The sequence below is a fragment of the Lagenorhynchus albirostris genome, chromosome 18 (assembly GCF_949774975.1).
Source record: "Lagenorhynchus albirostris chromosome 18, mLagAlb1.1, whole genome shotgun sequence".
Taxonomy (NCBI): Eukaryota; Metazoa; Chordata; class Mammalia; order Artiodactyla; family Delphinidae; genus Lagenorhynchus; species Lagenorhynchus albirostris.
The window spans coordinates 17,839,144-17,855,892 of NC_083112.1; the positions used below are offsets into that span (position 1 = coordinate 17,839,144).

General features: G+C 37.7%; 1 protein-coding gene across 2 annotated transcripts in view; it reads left to right on the forward strand.

Annotated features, from left to right (window-relative positions):
• The window catches only part of KPNA3 (karyopherin subunit alpha 3), an 87,463-nt gene extending 79,482 nt beyond the window's left edge, over nucleotides 1–7,981 (forward strand). For both annotated transcript variants that reach the window (XM_060128928.1, XM_060128929.1), the window contains 7 exons: nucleotides 760–891; nucleotides 1,819–1,947; nucleotides 4,161–4,265; nucleotides 4,360–4,431; nucleotides 4,591–4,753; nucleotides 6,789–6,883; nucleotides 7,288–7,981. In XM_060128928.1, coding sequence (XP_059984911.1) covers nucleotides 760–891; nucleotides 1,819–1,947; nucleotides 4,161–4,265; nucleotides 4,360–4,431; nucleotides 4,591–4,753; nucleotides 6,789–6,883; nucleotides 7,288–7,386 — 795 coding nt within the window. In that variant the 3' untranslated portion in view covers nucleotides 7,387–7,981. The remainder of the gene's footprint in view (nucleotides 1–759; nucleotides 892–1,818; nucleotides 1,948–4,160; nucleotides 4,266–4,359; nucleotides 4,432–4,590; nucleotides 4,754–6,788; nucleotides 6,884–7,287) is intronic.
• Nucleotides 7,982–16,749: the final 8,768 nt, after the last annotated feature.

The following is a 16,749-nucleotide window of genomic DNA, read 5'->3' on the forward strand; positions in this document are numbered from 1 at the left end:
GAGCAACAAATGTCTTTAATTTGAATATTCTAATAGGAAACATCTCTGGATTTCACATGAGATCAGGCCTGTGCTTACATTCCTCTGTGAAGACACCAAGGAAAACTACATATAAGCTCTTTGACTTTGAATGAGTCAACAAACCTGAGCCTGATTTTTGTTTTTTTATTATTTGCAAAATTAGATGGGTGTAAGGCAAGGTTGATACTGTATGCTCTTCAATTGGGACATTTTTCAAGAGATTTACAAATAATTATTTTTTTCCCCAAAGTTAAAATGCCAAGTCATTTCTTTTATGTTTACTTTAATAGTCTGAAAAATTACGTTGCTAAACATGTTTAAAAACTACTAATATGGATAAATGATCTCTTTGGGCTCTTCTAAACTGGAAGCAGCGTGATATATTGGTCTCATTCTATGTATAAAGTGTTTCCTTGTGATTATTGGGTATTTAGTTTGTGGGGGCAGGGAGAATTACTTTTCTGCCTATTTTTAAATTTATCTACCTAATAGATAGATATGGAAGTTGGGGTAGAAGTTGTCCCGGACTTCTTTGTCTCACTTTTGTGAAGAGTGGCCTGAGGTAGCCATTGAGAGAGTTTTATCTACTACGTAGTAGATGTATCAGCTTAGCAGATACTTTTGCTACCAAGCTAAAAAAATTCAGTTAATTTTTGTGTCACCATTCCATAAGTGTATTATGTATCTCAAACATTCAAACAAATACATTAAATGGTAATTCTTTTTTATTTCCTGAAGATTCTTGTGGATACTGTTTGGGCACTGTCATACCTGACAGATGGAGGTAATGAGCAGATACAGATGGTTATTGATTCAGGGGTTGTGCCATTTCTTGTGCCCCTTCTGAGCCACCAGGAAGTGAAAGTTCAAGTAAGTACTTAAACATCTTTTCTTACTTGTGTAAAGTTTGTATTTGCTATAACCAGTTAACTTGTACAACCAGGCTTCAGTTCTGTCTATATGCACATTTCTTCAGTATTTCTTGTGCTATTTTACTGAATCTGCTTTTGTTGATTTCTAAATCTTCATCTCAACCGGATTCTTTGCTGAGTTGCAGACTCATGTAGCCAATTGTCCTTGCGTCCTTAGACATATCCTCTAAGAACTCCATTGTCATTTCAACCAGACAGAAGTGAACATACCATCTTCTCCCACAAACCTGTTCCTCTTTCTATATCCCCTTTCAGTGGACAGCATAGTCCAAGCTAGAAACCTTGATATTCCTCCTCTAGTCTCCCTTCCATTACAAAACCCTGTCAATCCTTATTATATAGCTTTCAAATCTGTTTTCTCCTTGTATCTAGAGCCACTGATTTAGTTCAAGATTTATTTTCTTTCCTCTGGATAATTGCAAAAGCTTCCAAACTGCATTTTCTCCTCTCCCTCTCGTTTCTCCTCACTCTAGTTAGGGGTACATGGCTGATAGATCTATTCATCCCACTTCTGCCAAAGTGACTTTCTAGATACAAATGTGTGCCCGTTAGAGGCCTTTATTAAAATCTGTGGTACCAATTTACTAATAGGTAAAAATAGCTGTTAAAGAAGGACCTTTATAATTTTTATTTTAATATTTTTCCAACTATTTTCCACACAATTTTTCTGTATAGTTCCAGTTTTCATAAAACTATTGTTTAAAGTTCAAAACTACTTTCCAGTTCAGTGAAATGATTTGTGTAAGAGTGCAGTAAATTTTAATCATTCACCCTTCGCATTTTTACATTTTCTCAGGATTATAAAAAGCATATTATCAGTTTCATCATAAACAAATTTATAGAAAACATTTTATCCCCACCCCAGACAGCAGCACTCAGAGCGGTTGGCAACATAGTGACAGGTACCGACGAGCAGACCCAGGTTGTTCTCAACTGCGATGTCCTGTCACACTTCCCAAATCTCTTATCACACCCAAAAGAGAAGATAAATAAGGTAAGGCGTATAACAGCCTTGTAAGTGCATTTCTTTCTTTTTGTATATCTCAGTTTTGACTGCCTTCTTGTTTCTGTTTCTATTCCTGTTTGCTTGTGATTCTCTTCAAAACCACTCTAGTTAAAGATGAGAATTATTTCAAATCACCTCTGCAGTTATTTTGTTTCATTTGTTAATTGCTTGCTATTAAGTGCTGTCATGATCATCACAGAATAAAATTATTTGTATATTAACCAATGTTTTTATTTCAGTAGATTGAGCAGTAGCAAATTAGTAGCCACTAGGTGAGAGTACATATGAAATTTTCCATTGGGTGGCCGGTATTTTTTTTTTTTTTTTGCTGATGTGTTTTATAAACAAATAGATCATAGTTTAATCTCCCTATGAAATGAGATTGAACGAAAAACTGCAGTGCCTAAATTAAAGGATCATTAAAATTGGTTTTTTTTTAAAAAAGATTTTAAGCTTAAGATACAATCTTACTGATAAATATGTGCTTAAGTACTTCAGTCTTCATGTCTGGCTTATTTCATATTGCATGTTTTCAAGGTTCATCCATGTTGGAGCATGTATCAAAACTTCATTCCTTTTTATGGCTGAATAAATATTCCATTGTGCCTATATACCATATTTTGTTTATTCGTCCATTTGTTGATGGATACTTGGATTGTTTCTACCTTTTGGCTACTATGAATAGTAATGCTGCTAGGAACATTGGTTTGAGTCCCTGCTTTTAGTTCCTTTGGGTATATATCTATGAGTAGAATTGTCAAGTCATAGGGTAATTGCATGTTCAAGTTTTTGAGGAACCACCACGCTCTTTTCCATAGGAGCATTCCTACAAGCAATGTTATACAAGCAATGTTATAAGGGATCCAGTTCCTTTTTTTAATTATTATTATAGCCACCCAGTACTGTGAAGTGGGGTCTCGTGATTTTGATTTGCATTTAATTTAATACAGTTTTATCTGCCTGAAATGCCACTATCCCTCAAACTAACAAAACTGATTTCTTCTTTGTCATAATTATATTTATATAGTTGCATGACTATAATTTGACAGTTGGATTCTTTTTTAATATTTATTTATTCATTCATTCATTCATTCATTCATTCATTTTGTCTGCTCCGGGTCCCAGTTGTGGTATGTGGAATCTGAGTTTCCTGACCAGGGATTGAACCCAGGCCACGGCAGTGAAAGCACTGAATCCTAATCACTAGACCACCAGGGTACTCTCCTACAATCTTTTCATTGTAGAGGAGGAAGAAGATACACATTTGACACTAAACTTATAATAAACCTATTTGTTCGTGACATAAATCATTTAAGGTTACAATAAAATTTGTTATATAGACCATCCTAGACTAGTTAGAAGCTTAAGTTGTAAATATATCTTGCAAGTAAAAATTTTTTTAATTATTTATTTTCTTTATATTTTTGGCTGCACTGGGTCTTAGTTGTGGCACGTGAGATCTTTGTTGAGGCATGCGGGATCTTCCGTTGGGGCGCTCTGGCTTCTCTCTAGTTGTGGCGTGCGGGTTTTCTCTGTCTAGTTGTGGCGTGCGGACTCCAGAGCATGTGGGCTCTATAGTTTTGTGGCACGCGTGCTCTCTCGTTGAGGCGCGCAAGCTCAGTAGTTGTGGCGTGTGGGCTTAGTTACTGCCCCATGGCATTTGGGATCTTCCCAGACCAGGGATCGGACCCACGTCCCCTGCATTGGAAGGCAGATTCTTTACCACTGGACCACCAGGGAAGTCCCTGCAAGTAAATATTTTTACAATAAAATAATTCACCTTTCTTAGAAGTAGTTTTAACACAAAGTATTAGGAAAGTCCGTCTTCTATTTATTTCTATCATCTCTCTTTTAGAGGGAGCTCATGCACAAAAAATACAAGGTCCGCGAGTAAAGTCTTTTGTCTGTTTTTTTCACCGCCGTATCACCATTGTCTAAAATAGTGCCTCCGGTATAGTCCTAGGTATCTATATTATTGAAGGTTATGCTAGGTTAATGGGTCCAGATATTATGGATAGAAGTTTCCTTATATGTTTAAAAATGGGAGATTCTATATAACCTAATCACTCTTAGGTGTGTTTCCCTTAATGCAGCTGAGGTGACTTGTTACTGTATATATAAACTACATTAAAATAAAAATATAAACACATTAAAGATACAATTTTGCAAATAAAGTTGCCCTTTATTTTGTTCAATTATAGGAAGCAGTGTGGTTCCTTTCCAACATTACAGCAGGCAACCAGCAACAAGTTCAAGCTGTAATAGATGCTGGATTAATCCCTATGATTATTCATCAACTTGCCAAGGTCAGTCATTGTTATGAGTTCATCGTGTCTGTTAATATATTATAACCAAGACTGACCAAAAAATTCATTTTAACATTTCTTTTTTAACCTTCAGGGGGACTTTGGAACACAAAAAGAAGCTGCTTGGGCAATTAGCAACTTAACGATAAGTGGCAGAAAAGATCAAGTGAGTTTGGGAAAAAACTGTTAATAGTTGTTAATACTGGAAAGCATACTACTCTCTTAGGTTTAGGAGTTGTTGATTGTTTATTAGCCCCGTACTGTGTTCTTTTGGGGGAAAAGATAATTATATAAATAAGAGTATCTCTTCTCTTCTGTTGTCTAGGTTGAGTACCTTGTACAGCAGAATGTAATACCACCATTCTGTAATTTACTGTCAGTAAAAGATTCTCAAGTTGTTCAGGTGGTTCTAGATGGTCTGAAAAACATTCTGATAATGGCTGGTGATGAAGCAAGCACAATAGCTGAAATAATAGAAGAATGCGGAGGTAAGAGGGTTGATTAAAGAAAGATAGTTGAGCACTGGAACTCTGAAACATTAGTTCCTTTACAGACAGCTAATTAGAAAGAAAACTTAGAATATATTGCTATTAATATTAACATCATCCGAGGATGTTGCTGTTCTTTGTTTGCTATATTAGTAGTCCAAGAAGATGTTCCAGAAAACAACTGGTTGTGAAAGTCACGCCATAACATTCCTAGAGATTGACAATGCTTTTCAGGAAACACAAATACTCCTCCTGAAGTCACATTGCATAAGAGCAAATTAAAAGCTCTGAAAAACACTATAATAGAGAAACTTACAGGCTTTGTTTAATTCGGCATTTCTCAAACTCCTTGACAGTAAAACACTTGTTTTCATGTTATACCTATTATCATGTGATTCTGTGGACCTCACTTTGTGAAATACTGTTCCATATATTGGAATAGGTTATGGAAAAGGTCAGTGATTTCACAGTCATCTAGATATTTTGTTTCAGTCTTATGATTGCTAGAACTCCATGCTAGGGTTATTACTACAGAAATTACTTTGAAAGTTTAATAAGAAAGAACTGTGATTTGAAATACTATATCATTATTTTCTCTGGTAATGACATATGAAGCATATATTTTAAAATTCTGTTTTTAAAGATGCCTGTTCAATGTGTACTAAATTGCTCAAATCTTAAATTAACTTATCTTAATGTCATGTTTTATTTTATACGTTTTGTTGACTAATTTGTTCGATTATACTACCGAGTTTATTTTTTTAAGAGAAAACAAATGTGATAGCATCATAGAATGTTCAGACTGGAAGTATTTTCTTAATAACAAGAAGAAAATATTCTGGAGATGTTAAGGAGTTTTGTCCATGGTCAGGGAAGTAGTTAGTGATAGGAGCATAATTAAAAGCCAGATTTTCTTACTGTACTACTGTTAATTCACTGTTTATTTTGTTTTAAGATGTTTTACTTTTTAAATAATTTGAAATGAACATTGTAGTCTGGTTCAGAACAACTTAACCCAGAGAGTTTGAGCTTGTTACTCCAGCTTTTTATCAAGATAGTTGCTTCTGTCTATGAGATAAATACTTATAATTAGGATACATATTTACTTAGCATTTTATGATTTTATAAGGTACTCTACATCCATTAGCTTTGACACCTATTTTCCCATTTTTCTGGTTTGAATATTACTATATAAAAACTGAAACTATTTCAAAATAACTTAGCTAAAAAGACATTTCAAGGAAGAATATTTATTACTAAGGATTTAATAGACTTATGTACATGATACATGGAGTAAATATATTGGGAATATAAATAAAGGCATTCTATAGTTACTTTTCTGAAAAAATATTTCCCAGATTCACTGTAGCTATAGGACGTAAGCACCCTGTTCAAATTTTTTTTTTTTTTTAAGAAATTATTTCAGGGACTTCCCTGGTGGTCCAGTGGTTAAGACACTGTGCTTCCACTGCAGGGGTCATGGGTTCGATCCCTGATTGGGGAAGTTCCACATGCCCCATGATGCAGCCAAAAAAAAAAAAAAAAAGAAATTTACTTCAAAATTTAAAGCTTTATCTTATATTTATATCAATCATTAAGTAACATTTGGAAAGCAAAGAGAAGGATAAAAATTACTGTATGCAACAGTATGTTTATATTAAAGGAGTCCTGGGGCAGGGCGGTGGCAGAGATCTTGATTCTAGTTCTGTCACTAACTTGCCATGTAACCTGAAATAAATCCCTTTACATCTCTGTGCCACAGCTTCCTCATCTGTCAAATGGAGTATTTAGGTGTTTTTTAAGCTGCCTGCCTCAGGGACCAGGATACCTCTAGGGCTTCTAAAGAGGAAGAAATTAGTGGGGTGCTGGCCCTCTAACCAGAGCAGCTCAGGGTTTTATCTGTATTTTAGATGAACTGTCATCTTTGGAGGGTGGTGGGAGGGTGTTCTGAGTTCTTCAGGATTTTCCATGATTACAATGAGCACAGTTTTTATTAGTATGTACCTAATTATTTTGACTATTTTATTTTTATCAGGTTTGGAGAAAATTGAAGTTTTACAGCAGCATGAAAATGAAGACATATATAAATTAGCATTTGAAATCATAGATCAGTATTTCTCTGGTGATGATGTAAGTATGTATTAAAGTATGATATGTCTACGTGTACATTAAAATCTATACATAAAGTAAGTTTTCTAAGAGTTTTCCATGACTAAATTTATACTGTATTTCTGTCACCTTGTTGCTTTTGTGGTTTGTTAAATGGGAAGAAATGGTAATTATAGAAATGATGTATGTTCAGATAGGTAGAGTAAATCTACAGATACAGGAACTAAAGCATGGGGCAATTTTTAAATGTGTGTTCGATTTTTAATTGTTAGATTTCTTAATAACATTGTTGATTTACTTAAAATATTTTTTAGGTGACAAAAACATTCATATGGAATTCTCTCCTAAGAAGTAAATCAATTCCACTTACACTGTAATGTGTAGTATCTTAACATAATAAAGATTCTTTTTCTTGTTTATTATAGATTGATGAAGATCCTAGCCTCATTCCTGAAGCAACACAAGGAGGTACTTACAACTTTGACCCAACAGCCAACCTTCAAACAAAAGAATTTAATTTTTAAGTTCAATTGAGTGCAGCATCTTTCCCACATTCAATATGAAGCACCACCAGATGGCTACCAAATGACAAGAACAACAAGTACAAAAGGCTCCAAAACATACATGCCTCTTTGTTTTGATGCTTCTAAAGCAAGCCATGTCTCAGTCACTTTGCAGTTGCCAAAAGTCACTATCCACATGGACTGTAAATGCATATGCATGATTTCCTAAACTGTTTTAGAATTCTCCTTAACAATCTCAACTACCCTATTTTTCCCTGTTCCCTGGTGCCACACGCTGACAACCGCAGTCTCCAGTTTAGAATATTCTGTAGTGGTGGCATGTCAGCTGCCCACTTGATATTCCTTTGGAAAATGGTGCGCTATGGATCAAGACACTTTGGTATGACACATACACATGTTGGAAGACTTTAAAGAGGTGCAGTCTGATCTGAGCCTCCATCATTGTCCTCCACAAACATATTTTCATACTCTTTATGTGGAAGAATAGATTTTAAAGTACAAGCCAAATGATTTTCATTGGTGGAACTGACACAAACAAAAAGTAACTTAAAAAAAAGAAACTTGGTTATTGATTAAACAGATAAGTTTTAAAAAACTGTACTTCATCTACCAGTAATTGATGTGTTTATTATCTGCCTCAGAAGCCAGGGTTGGAGGAAGAACTTTAGCTATGGATGGTAATGCTTTCGCCATTATACCTAATTTTTGAGAACAGCAAGCCCTATTTGACCACTCACTTCAGCCTGTGTGTTCCTGCTGTTTTGAAGTAATCAAATGCTGTGCATGGTATTTTACCTGAGCTGCAACCTGTTACGGACTTGAACTTCTGTTTAAGTTGAAAGCAAGAGTCCCTGACTATAAAGAAAAAAATAAATAAAAACAAAAACACAAAATTCTAAAGTACCCATTGGTGATATTAAAAAAGAAAATCTTGCTTTCAGCTTTCAGGAGTTAATATTTTTCGTTTTAAATTGATAATTGGGTATGGTTGATTTATATTGGGTTTAAACTGTGGAGCTTTCATGTTTACTGTAATTTAGTCTTAAAATATTTTTTCTTAGTAACCAGTGCTTTTGATAATGTGGTTGGCAACAAAACAACAACTATTTAGAAGTATCATAAAACTTCATTCGTTGATTATTGGAAAGTTCATTCAGATCCTACTCTAAAAGCATATTCACATATAAAAAGATTCAGACAAGGATCTGCATAGAGGAATAATCTGCAGTTATTTAACATAAACCTGATTTGCAGTGATCTTTAAGTAATTCTGCAAAATCTGGTATTACTGTGTAAAGTCATTGCTTTTGGTAAATTGTCTGACCCAGCTATTCATGAAAGAATTTGAAATTTTTTAAACTGAATAATTTGTGCTGTCACAGGAATGGTTTTATTGCTATTGTTTACTGGGTATAATTTCCCAATGAATTGATGTGAAGGGATAGAAAATCTAAACTAATTTAGTTATCCGATGGGGGGGGGGTGTGTATTTACTGTGATGAAGATGAGACAGATGCCATCAGAGCTTTGTGAATCAGCGGGGGTGTTTTCACTGATAAACAACACATAGCAGGTGTGCATTCATTACAAATATATGTATCTGCCAAGGTGGAGCCACTTTAAAGAGTGAGTTTTGTCTTGTATCTAAAGTGGATACAAGAGTATGTTTAAACTGCAAGATTTTTACTTGCTAGAGAATCTGTTTTAATATAGTGGTTTGGCCTCTGATTATTTATAGGTTTTATAAATTTTAGAATCAATTTCTCTTTAAGGTGGCTCAGATTTTTCAACTCTTGTGCACATAAAATTGAGTTGAAGTTCATTGTGCCTTTTTTTCTTTATCCAAATTTTGAGTTAAAGCTTCATATGGTAACTGCATCCTGTTCAGTAGTCTAAATTTTTGAAACTGTGTGGTGTTCACTAAAAGTAGGAATAACAAAGTCAAAGCTAATTAAGGTCACAAACTTCGGTGAAACCCTTGAAGTCCAAATCTTCTCAATATTGTGAATTGTACCCCTTCCAGTTTACTTTCTTCTGGACTCTCCATACTTACTGACAGTTACCTTTTAAATTTTGCACACATTAAGATTAAATTGGGCCTCTACTGTGCCGATTCCTATTTCCTCTTGTGTTTTAAGTGCAAACTAACATAAGTGAACATTAGCATCAAGTAGTGCAGACTTACGTATGCATTGGCTTGATCCAATTTGTTGTGACCTTATCAGTTTGGAAATGGAAATGCAAAATTTCGTAGGTAAAGGAAACTAAGTATATTGCTGCACTTTTAAGTTTTCAAAACAGTGTTGAAAAATTGCATTGTTTTTATTTTTTTTTAACTCGGTTAAAAAAGACTAAAACATTCTTTCAAAAGAGGCATCTAAATGTGTTCCTAATTTTGTATATGGGCTTAGGTTTTGTAACCAATAAAAAAGCTGCTATCAAATATGGTAAAACATTGAAGAACTTATCTTTGAAAGTATCTTAATTTCCTTCTGCCTTCATTCATCACATGGTGTTCTCTCTATGTATCTCAGGTTTAAATACCACAACTCATAGAAAGGCCATTTGAGATGATAGTGTAATTATGACTTTCATAAAACAAAAATTCAAGCTTTACTTAAGGCCTGTCTAATCCTTGAAAACAAAAACTTTGGAAGATAGTTATTGAAGTAAGGTTGAGGCTCTAAATGAAATCTTGGATTAATTGAAAGAACAAAGGAGCAGCCAAACTTTTTAGTATACAGGTATTTTTACTTTCATATAATGACACTTCAAAGTATTTTTGAAAGAACTCAGTATATAAGTAAATAAGTTACAATACTCCTATTTAATCTTGCCATAATTTACTTCAGAAGCGTTGTCCTTCTGAGGAGATTAATTTGTGAATGTCAGTTGTCTTACAGTGATGGTTATGAATTTTCTTAACCCTAGTTGAACTGGGGGTTTTAATTAAATCTGTTTGGAGAAAGGGAGTATAATTTCTGTACATTAAGCTGTAAGTCTTAAGGCATATAGGCCAAGGAGTTCTCTCTTTTACCCACCAGTCATTTGTCTAAAGTGTAAAAGGAACTCTTCATATAAATGTTGTACTTAGTTAAATGACTGAAAAACAGTGGTAGAATGCTTCTCAAAAGCACAGTATATAGATGAGGTTCTATCTGTACATACCTATACACAGTTGACCCTGGAACAACATGGGTTTGAACTGCATGGGTCCACATATGTGTGGATTTTTTTCAATAGTAAATACTGTAGTCCTACACGATCGGCAGTTGGTTGAATCCTCGGATGTGGAACCACTTACACAAAGGAACTGCTGTATGGAGAAACTGCGTATATGGAGTGCTGACTATAACTCACAGGCGGGATTTTCGAATATGTAGAGGGTCAGCACCTCTAACCCTGCGTTGTTCAAAGGTCAACTATATAGGTGGGCTCAGTAGTCTATAAAGAGAAAGCGTTTAGGAAAAGGGATGTGGGAATGCAGCCTGTTCACATCCTTAGCCTCTTCATTTGCCCATGAAATTCCTCAACTAACTTTAACGTAAGTCGGGGTTTTTCAAACCCTTCAATATTGACATTTTAGGGAATTCCCTGGAAGTCCAGTGGTTAGGACTCCGCATTTTCACTGCTGTGGGCCCAGGTTTGATCCCTGGTCAGTGAACTGAGATACCGCAATTGCACAGTGCAGCCAAAAAAAAAAATTGACATTTTAGGCTGGATAATTCTTTGTTGTGGGAGGCTGTCCTGTGTATTGTAGGGTGTTTAGTGGCATCCTTAGGCTCTGCCCACTAGCTGTGGGTAGTACGTCTCCAGTCTCCAAGGCAGGACAACCAAAAATGTCTCAAGACACTGCCAGATGTTTCCTGGGGGCCAGAACTGCCCCAAGGTGTGAACCGTTGGCCTAAATCAATTCAGGTAGAAAACTTCTCCAAAGGAGAAAGCCTAAATCATGCCTTTTTGTTCTATGAATAGTGCCAGGCTTTTTTTCAGATACATAAGATTAAAAAATGAGACAAAAATGTGCCTTTTCTTCATTCTCAGTTTTAGGAGAAAGCAGAGCTATACCTAACCACATTTCCCAAATCCCCTGTGGGCAGTGCTGAGCCCATCTACTGCAAAGGACTTGGATAGGAATGGGAATGTGGACAAGTTACCCTCTTAAATGTATCCTGTGGCTAAAAGAAGTGTGAAACAACCAAATGTGTTGATTGCCCTTTGTCTTCTCAGCACTGCGCTGTAGCAGTGTTTTTCAAACATTTTTAGTTGAAGATCTTGAAGTTCTCTGAGAAAGCTGGGGTTGGAGCAGAAAAATCACAGCATAGTTTGAAAAACACCTCTTTGAAGCATTATGAGAGAATGGCCTCATCAGGAGACTTACAAGTTTATAAAAAATGATTAAAAGCAGGGGATCAGTGGCTGAGCAGAGCTATAAAGGATGTGTTCCCTGCAGGGAATTTCTTCTACAACATCCCTCTTCCCAACTCTGAAGAACTGCCTGCCATCCACCTTCTTGAGTTAATTCCCTTTTTTAAAACTGTCGTCCCCGGAAGAAAAATGGGACCTTGTGCCAAGTAATGTGTGAAGCCGTAAGAGAAACCGGCCATCTTCACAGGACAGCCATTTTACTTGATGGTAAGGAAGACAGCTTTATGATACTGTAAGCCTAAGTGTTAGAGAGTAAAGGACACATTTTGCATAATGTCTTAAAATCAGATTTTTTTTGAGGCAGGCCATTTTTATGGACACATTCCTACAGGACTAGGAGTCAGAAGAGTTTGAGAAGTAAATGGTGAGGCACTCACTCCAAGTGGGCCAGTTCTACTTGTGGAATAGCTTCAGTTGTGACCAGGTCTTTTCTTAATATTGAATAGAAGTCACCACTCTTTTTTTTTTTTTTTTTGTGGTACGCAGGCCTCTCACTGCTGTGGCCTCTCCCGTTGCGGAGCACAGGCTCCGGACGCACAGGCTCAGCGGCCATGGCTCACGGGCCCAGCCGCTCCGCGGCATGTGGGATCTTCCCGGACCGGGGCACGAGCCCGTGTCCCCTGCATCGGCAGGTGGACTGTCAACCATTGCGCCACCAGGGAAGCCCAACCACTCTTAAATGACCATCATTATAAATGAACTGTTCTCGATTCTGAGTAGACTTCTAGTTATTCCCAAATAGCAGAAGACACAGATCTGTTTTTATCAGCTTCCTTCCTCAACCTGAACACTCCATGCATTTTAGCCAACCTGCTTATAAAGTCCTTCCTGGACCTGGTTCCTGTCGGCTTCGCGACTTCCAAGGACCCCACGAATAGAGTGTGGTGTGGCTAGTTTCTGGGTACAATGGAACGGAAACATTCCATTATCTGGCCATTTAATATTGTTAATGTGGAGGAGATTGTTTCAATTATTTTACAAGCTTCATCACAATTAGATTTGTGATCAAGTAACAGCCTCAGTTCCCTTTGTCTTCAGCTCTCTTCTTCCCAGTAGTTAGGCATTTACATTTTTCAAACCTAAATAGAAGAATTTATAAATTTCATTTCATTGATTTCAGCCCAGTTTTCTTCATAATAAGAAAAGATTCCATATCTATATGTATCCTTTCCATGTCTTCAGTCTTTTATAAGTAAGAATTTTGACTAAGCCTTTAGGAACATTCAAATATTTCTTGAGCATCCTATCTCCAGCCAGGTACTGTGCTAGGGCGCAGGGTCCACACACATGAATAATAATAAAAAAGTTATGACAAATGTTAGAAAAAAGAGATACACAATGATACATAATAGAGGGAATCAGCCTCGTTAGGAAGGTGATAATCAGGCTGGCAGTGAGTTCTTACTACTTGCCAGCCACTGGCTTGAGTGCCTGAGAAGTACCAACTCGGCCCTCAACAACTCTGTGATGAAGGTTCTATTATCAGGCAGAGGAAAGTTAAGTTTGCCAAAAATTACATAGCTTATAGTGGTGAAGGAAAAGCAGAGTTAATAGAGCAGATTCACTGGAAACTTTTCTGGCAGAAGAAACAGTACATACAAAGTAGGAAGCAGCATGGGAGTCCAGGGAGGGAAAGAAAGTACAGCTGGAGCCAAGATGATAGTGGGGAGGAGGACTACCGGGGTAGGGGAGGGGCTGAAGAGAGAGGCAGGTGCTAGACCACACGCTTGTAAGTCATGGAAAGAAACTTTGGTGTTCTAAGAGCAATGGTAAATCATTATTAGGCAAGAGTGATGATAGGAGAATTGTGTTCAGTAACAATCATTGGCTGGTAAGGTAAGGACAGGAAATGTACTTTGGGTTTAGTGATGTGTCAGGTCGAAGTAGTGTGAAGCCCTGAAGTAAGAGATGGTGAACAGTGGGTAGGATCAAGAGATACTTGGCAGCTAAAACAGACAGGAGTAGGTGATTCTTAGATCTGGAGTTTGGGGAGAGGGAAGTATCAAGGATGATTTCTGTGTTTCTGGGTTGCTGTAACTGATGAATGTAAATAGAGTAAGATAAGCAACACTGAGGGGGAGTTCCCTGGTGGTCCAGTGGTTAGGACTTGGTGCTTTCACTGCCATGGCCTGGGTTCAATCCCTGGTCGGGGAACTAAGACCCTGCAAGCCTTGAGGCGAAGCCAAAATACAAAAAGAAAAAGGAAAAAGATAAGCAACACTGAGAGAGACTCAGACATAGGGAGTGGAGGGTGATGAATTCAGTTTGGATTGTGTTGAGTGGAGACGTCCAAATGACGGTCAAGGAGGGCAGCTGGAAATACTGGTCTGGGGCTCAGAGGAGGGGGCCGGGCTAGAGATTTGAATCCCCTATTTTGCTGATTAGTAAAGCAGGAAGTGAGGGTGAGACTGCCTGGGTTCAGCATTTGGAGTGAGAACAGGGCTTAGGACTGAAGTTCTAGCATTCAGGGAGCATGTAGAGGAGGATGAGCTTGCAAAGGAAACAGAAGGTATGGTTAGGAAGGGGGGAAGAAAAGCTGTGTGTTTTCTCAGAAAACTGAGGGAAAAGAGATTTCAGTGCCTAGTGATGCTGTTGAGAGGTCAAGTAAGGTAAGGACAAGAAATGTCCTTTGGTTAGTGATGCGGAGGTCACTGGTCACATTAGTGAGAGCTGTTATCACTGCAGTAATGAGGGTGGAAACTAGAGTAGGCAGGACTGAGGAAAGGGCAGAATATGAAGACAGTGAATCTAATCAGTTTCTTAGGCTTTTATTTTGCTCAGAAGGGGAACAGGGCAGGATAGTCGCTAAAGAGTGGTGTGGGGAAATTGATGGGGGAAATCCAGTTGAGAAAGACATTGAATATACAAGAGAAGAGCAGTCATCAATTTTCCAAGTTACAGGAGAGAATCCAAGGCATAGGTGGCAGGATTGGCCATACTCCTTCAGTCAGCAGTTATTTAATTGAGCAGCTAGTATATGTCACACTCTGTAATAGGTGCCAGAGATACAGCAGTAACCAAGCCAGACACCTGGCCTTGTGGAGCTTATACTCTAGTGGCAAGAGACTAACAATACATGTATAAATAAATAATTTCATCTAGTGTTAACTGCTATGTAAAAAATGATACGGAGTAACTAAGGGGGAAAGTTTTTGAATTTGTGTTCAATGCCAGAAATCATTTTTTAAATTGTGTAAAATACACATAAAATTTCCCATCTTAAACATTTGCAAGTGTGTACAGTTCAGTAGTGTTAAGTGTATTTATATTGTTGTGCAACCACACTCCAGAACTTTTTCATCTTACAAAACTGAAACTCTATAGCCATTAAACAAGTCACCTTTTTTCCCTCCCCCAGCCCCTGGCAAATACCATTCTATATTTCTGTCTCTAGGAATATGCCTACTTTAGGTGCTTCATATAAGGGGAATCATGCAGTATTTGTCTTTTTGTGACTGGTTTATTTCACATAGCATAATGTCCTCAAGGTTCATCCATGTTGTAGCATATCAGGATTCCCTTTTTATGGCTGAATAATATTCTATTATATGTACAAACCACATTTTAAAACAAAAAATGACTTTTTAGCATAAGTACCCTAGTTATATGCTGGTATAAGTATATACTTAAAATTTCGTTTTTTAAAAAAATCTGAAATTCAAATTTATCTGGGCATTCTATATTTTACCTGGCTACCCCAAATTGAAAACACAGGCTTGATCAATAAGGGTTACAATCTTTTTAAACTCTGACTTCTTTGAGCACTTGAGAAAAATGTGTATTCTGTTGTTTTTGGATGGAAAAGGTTAAACATGGTGATCGGAACAAAGGGGCACGTCACTGAAGGAGAGCTATACAGTCGTCCCTCGGTATCCACAGGACATTGGTTCCAGAAGACCCCGTGTGTACCAAAATCCGTGCACGTTCAAGTCCCATTAGTTGTCCCTTCCTATCCACAGATGCGAATCCTGCGAATATAGAGGGTCGACTGTAGTTGTCAATATATATTAAGTATCTACTCACACTGCAGGGTCAAAAAGCAAAGGCCTTGGGGACACCCATTCATGGGCTCTGGCCTCGGCCCAGCCACTGAGCGTCCTTAGACAAATTATTTAATGTCTGAGCCTCTTTTCACATTTGTAAAATAAGAAAACACTGAACTCCTAGGGTTGTTGTGAAGATAAGATACCACAGGTAAAAGCATCTAGTACCAAGCTGATGTGGCCTATTGCTCCTCTCCCTCATACTCTTGCTGCTTTTTGGATTTTTTTAAAAAAAATTTTTCGCTGCGTTGGATCTTCGTTGCTGTGCGTGGGCTTTCTCTAGTTGCGTCGAGCAGGGGCTACCCTTTGTTGCGGTGTGCAGGCTTCTCATTGCAGTGGCGTCTCTTGTTGCGGAGCACTGGCTCTAGGTGCCCGGGCTTCAATAGTTGTGGCACATGGGCTCAGTAGTTGTGGCTCGTGGGCTCTAGAGCACAGGCTCAGTAGTTGTGGTGCACGGGCTTAGTTGCTCTGTGGCATGTGGGATCTTCCCAGACCAGGGATACAACCCGTGTTCTCTGCATTGGCAGGCGGATTCTTAACCACTGCGCCACCAGGGAAGTCCCTGCTTTTTGGATTTTTAAGATATAGGGTCAGAGTAAGCCACAAGGGCTTTAAAATGCCTAGTGGTGGTTGCTTGCAAGAGCCTAATTAGAACCTTTTGTCCCTAAAATTCTCCCCCCTCTATTGGCAAAATTTCCACCATCTGGATTTCACTTTGTGGTGTAAGGCTTTGAACCTTGTTAAAAATCACACTGCGTCAAATGGTGTGGCCCTATTACCAGCCCTTCGGGCGTGGTCTGGTAATAGGTTTGGTTCCGGCAGTAAAGCGAGGAGGTGAGCACGTTCCTGGCTTAAGAAAACCTCCGGGCTCTGGTAGCCAGCGACTCGGCGG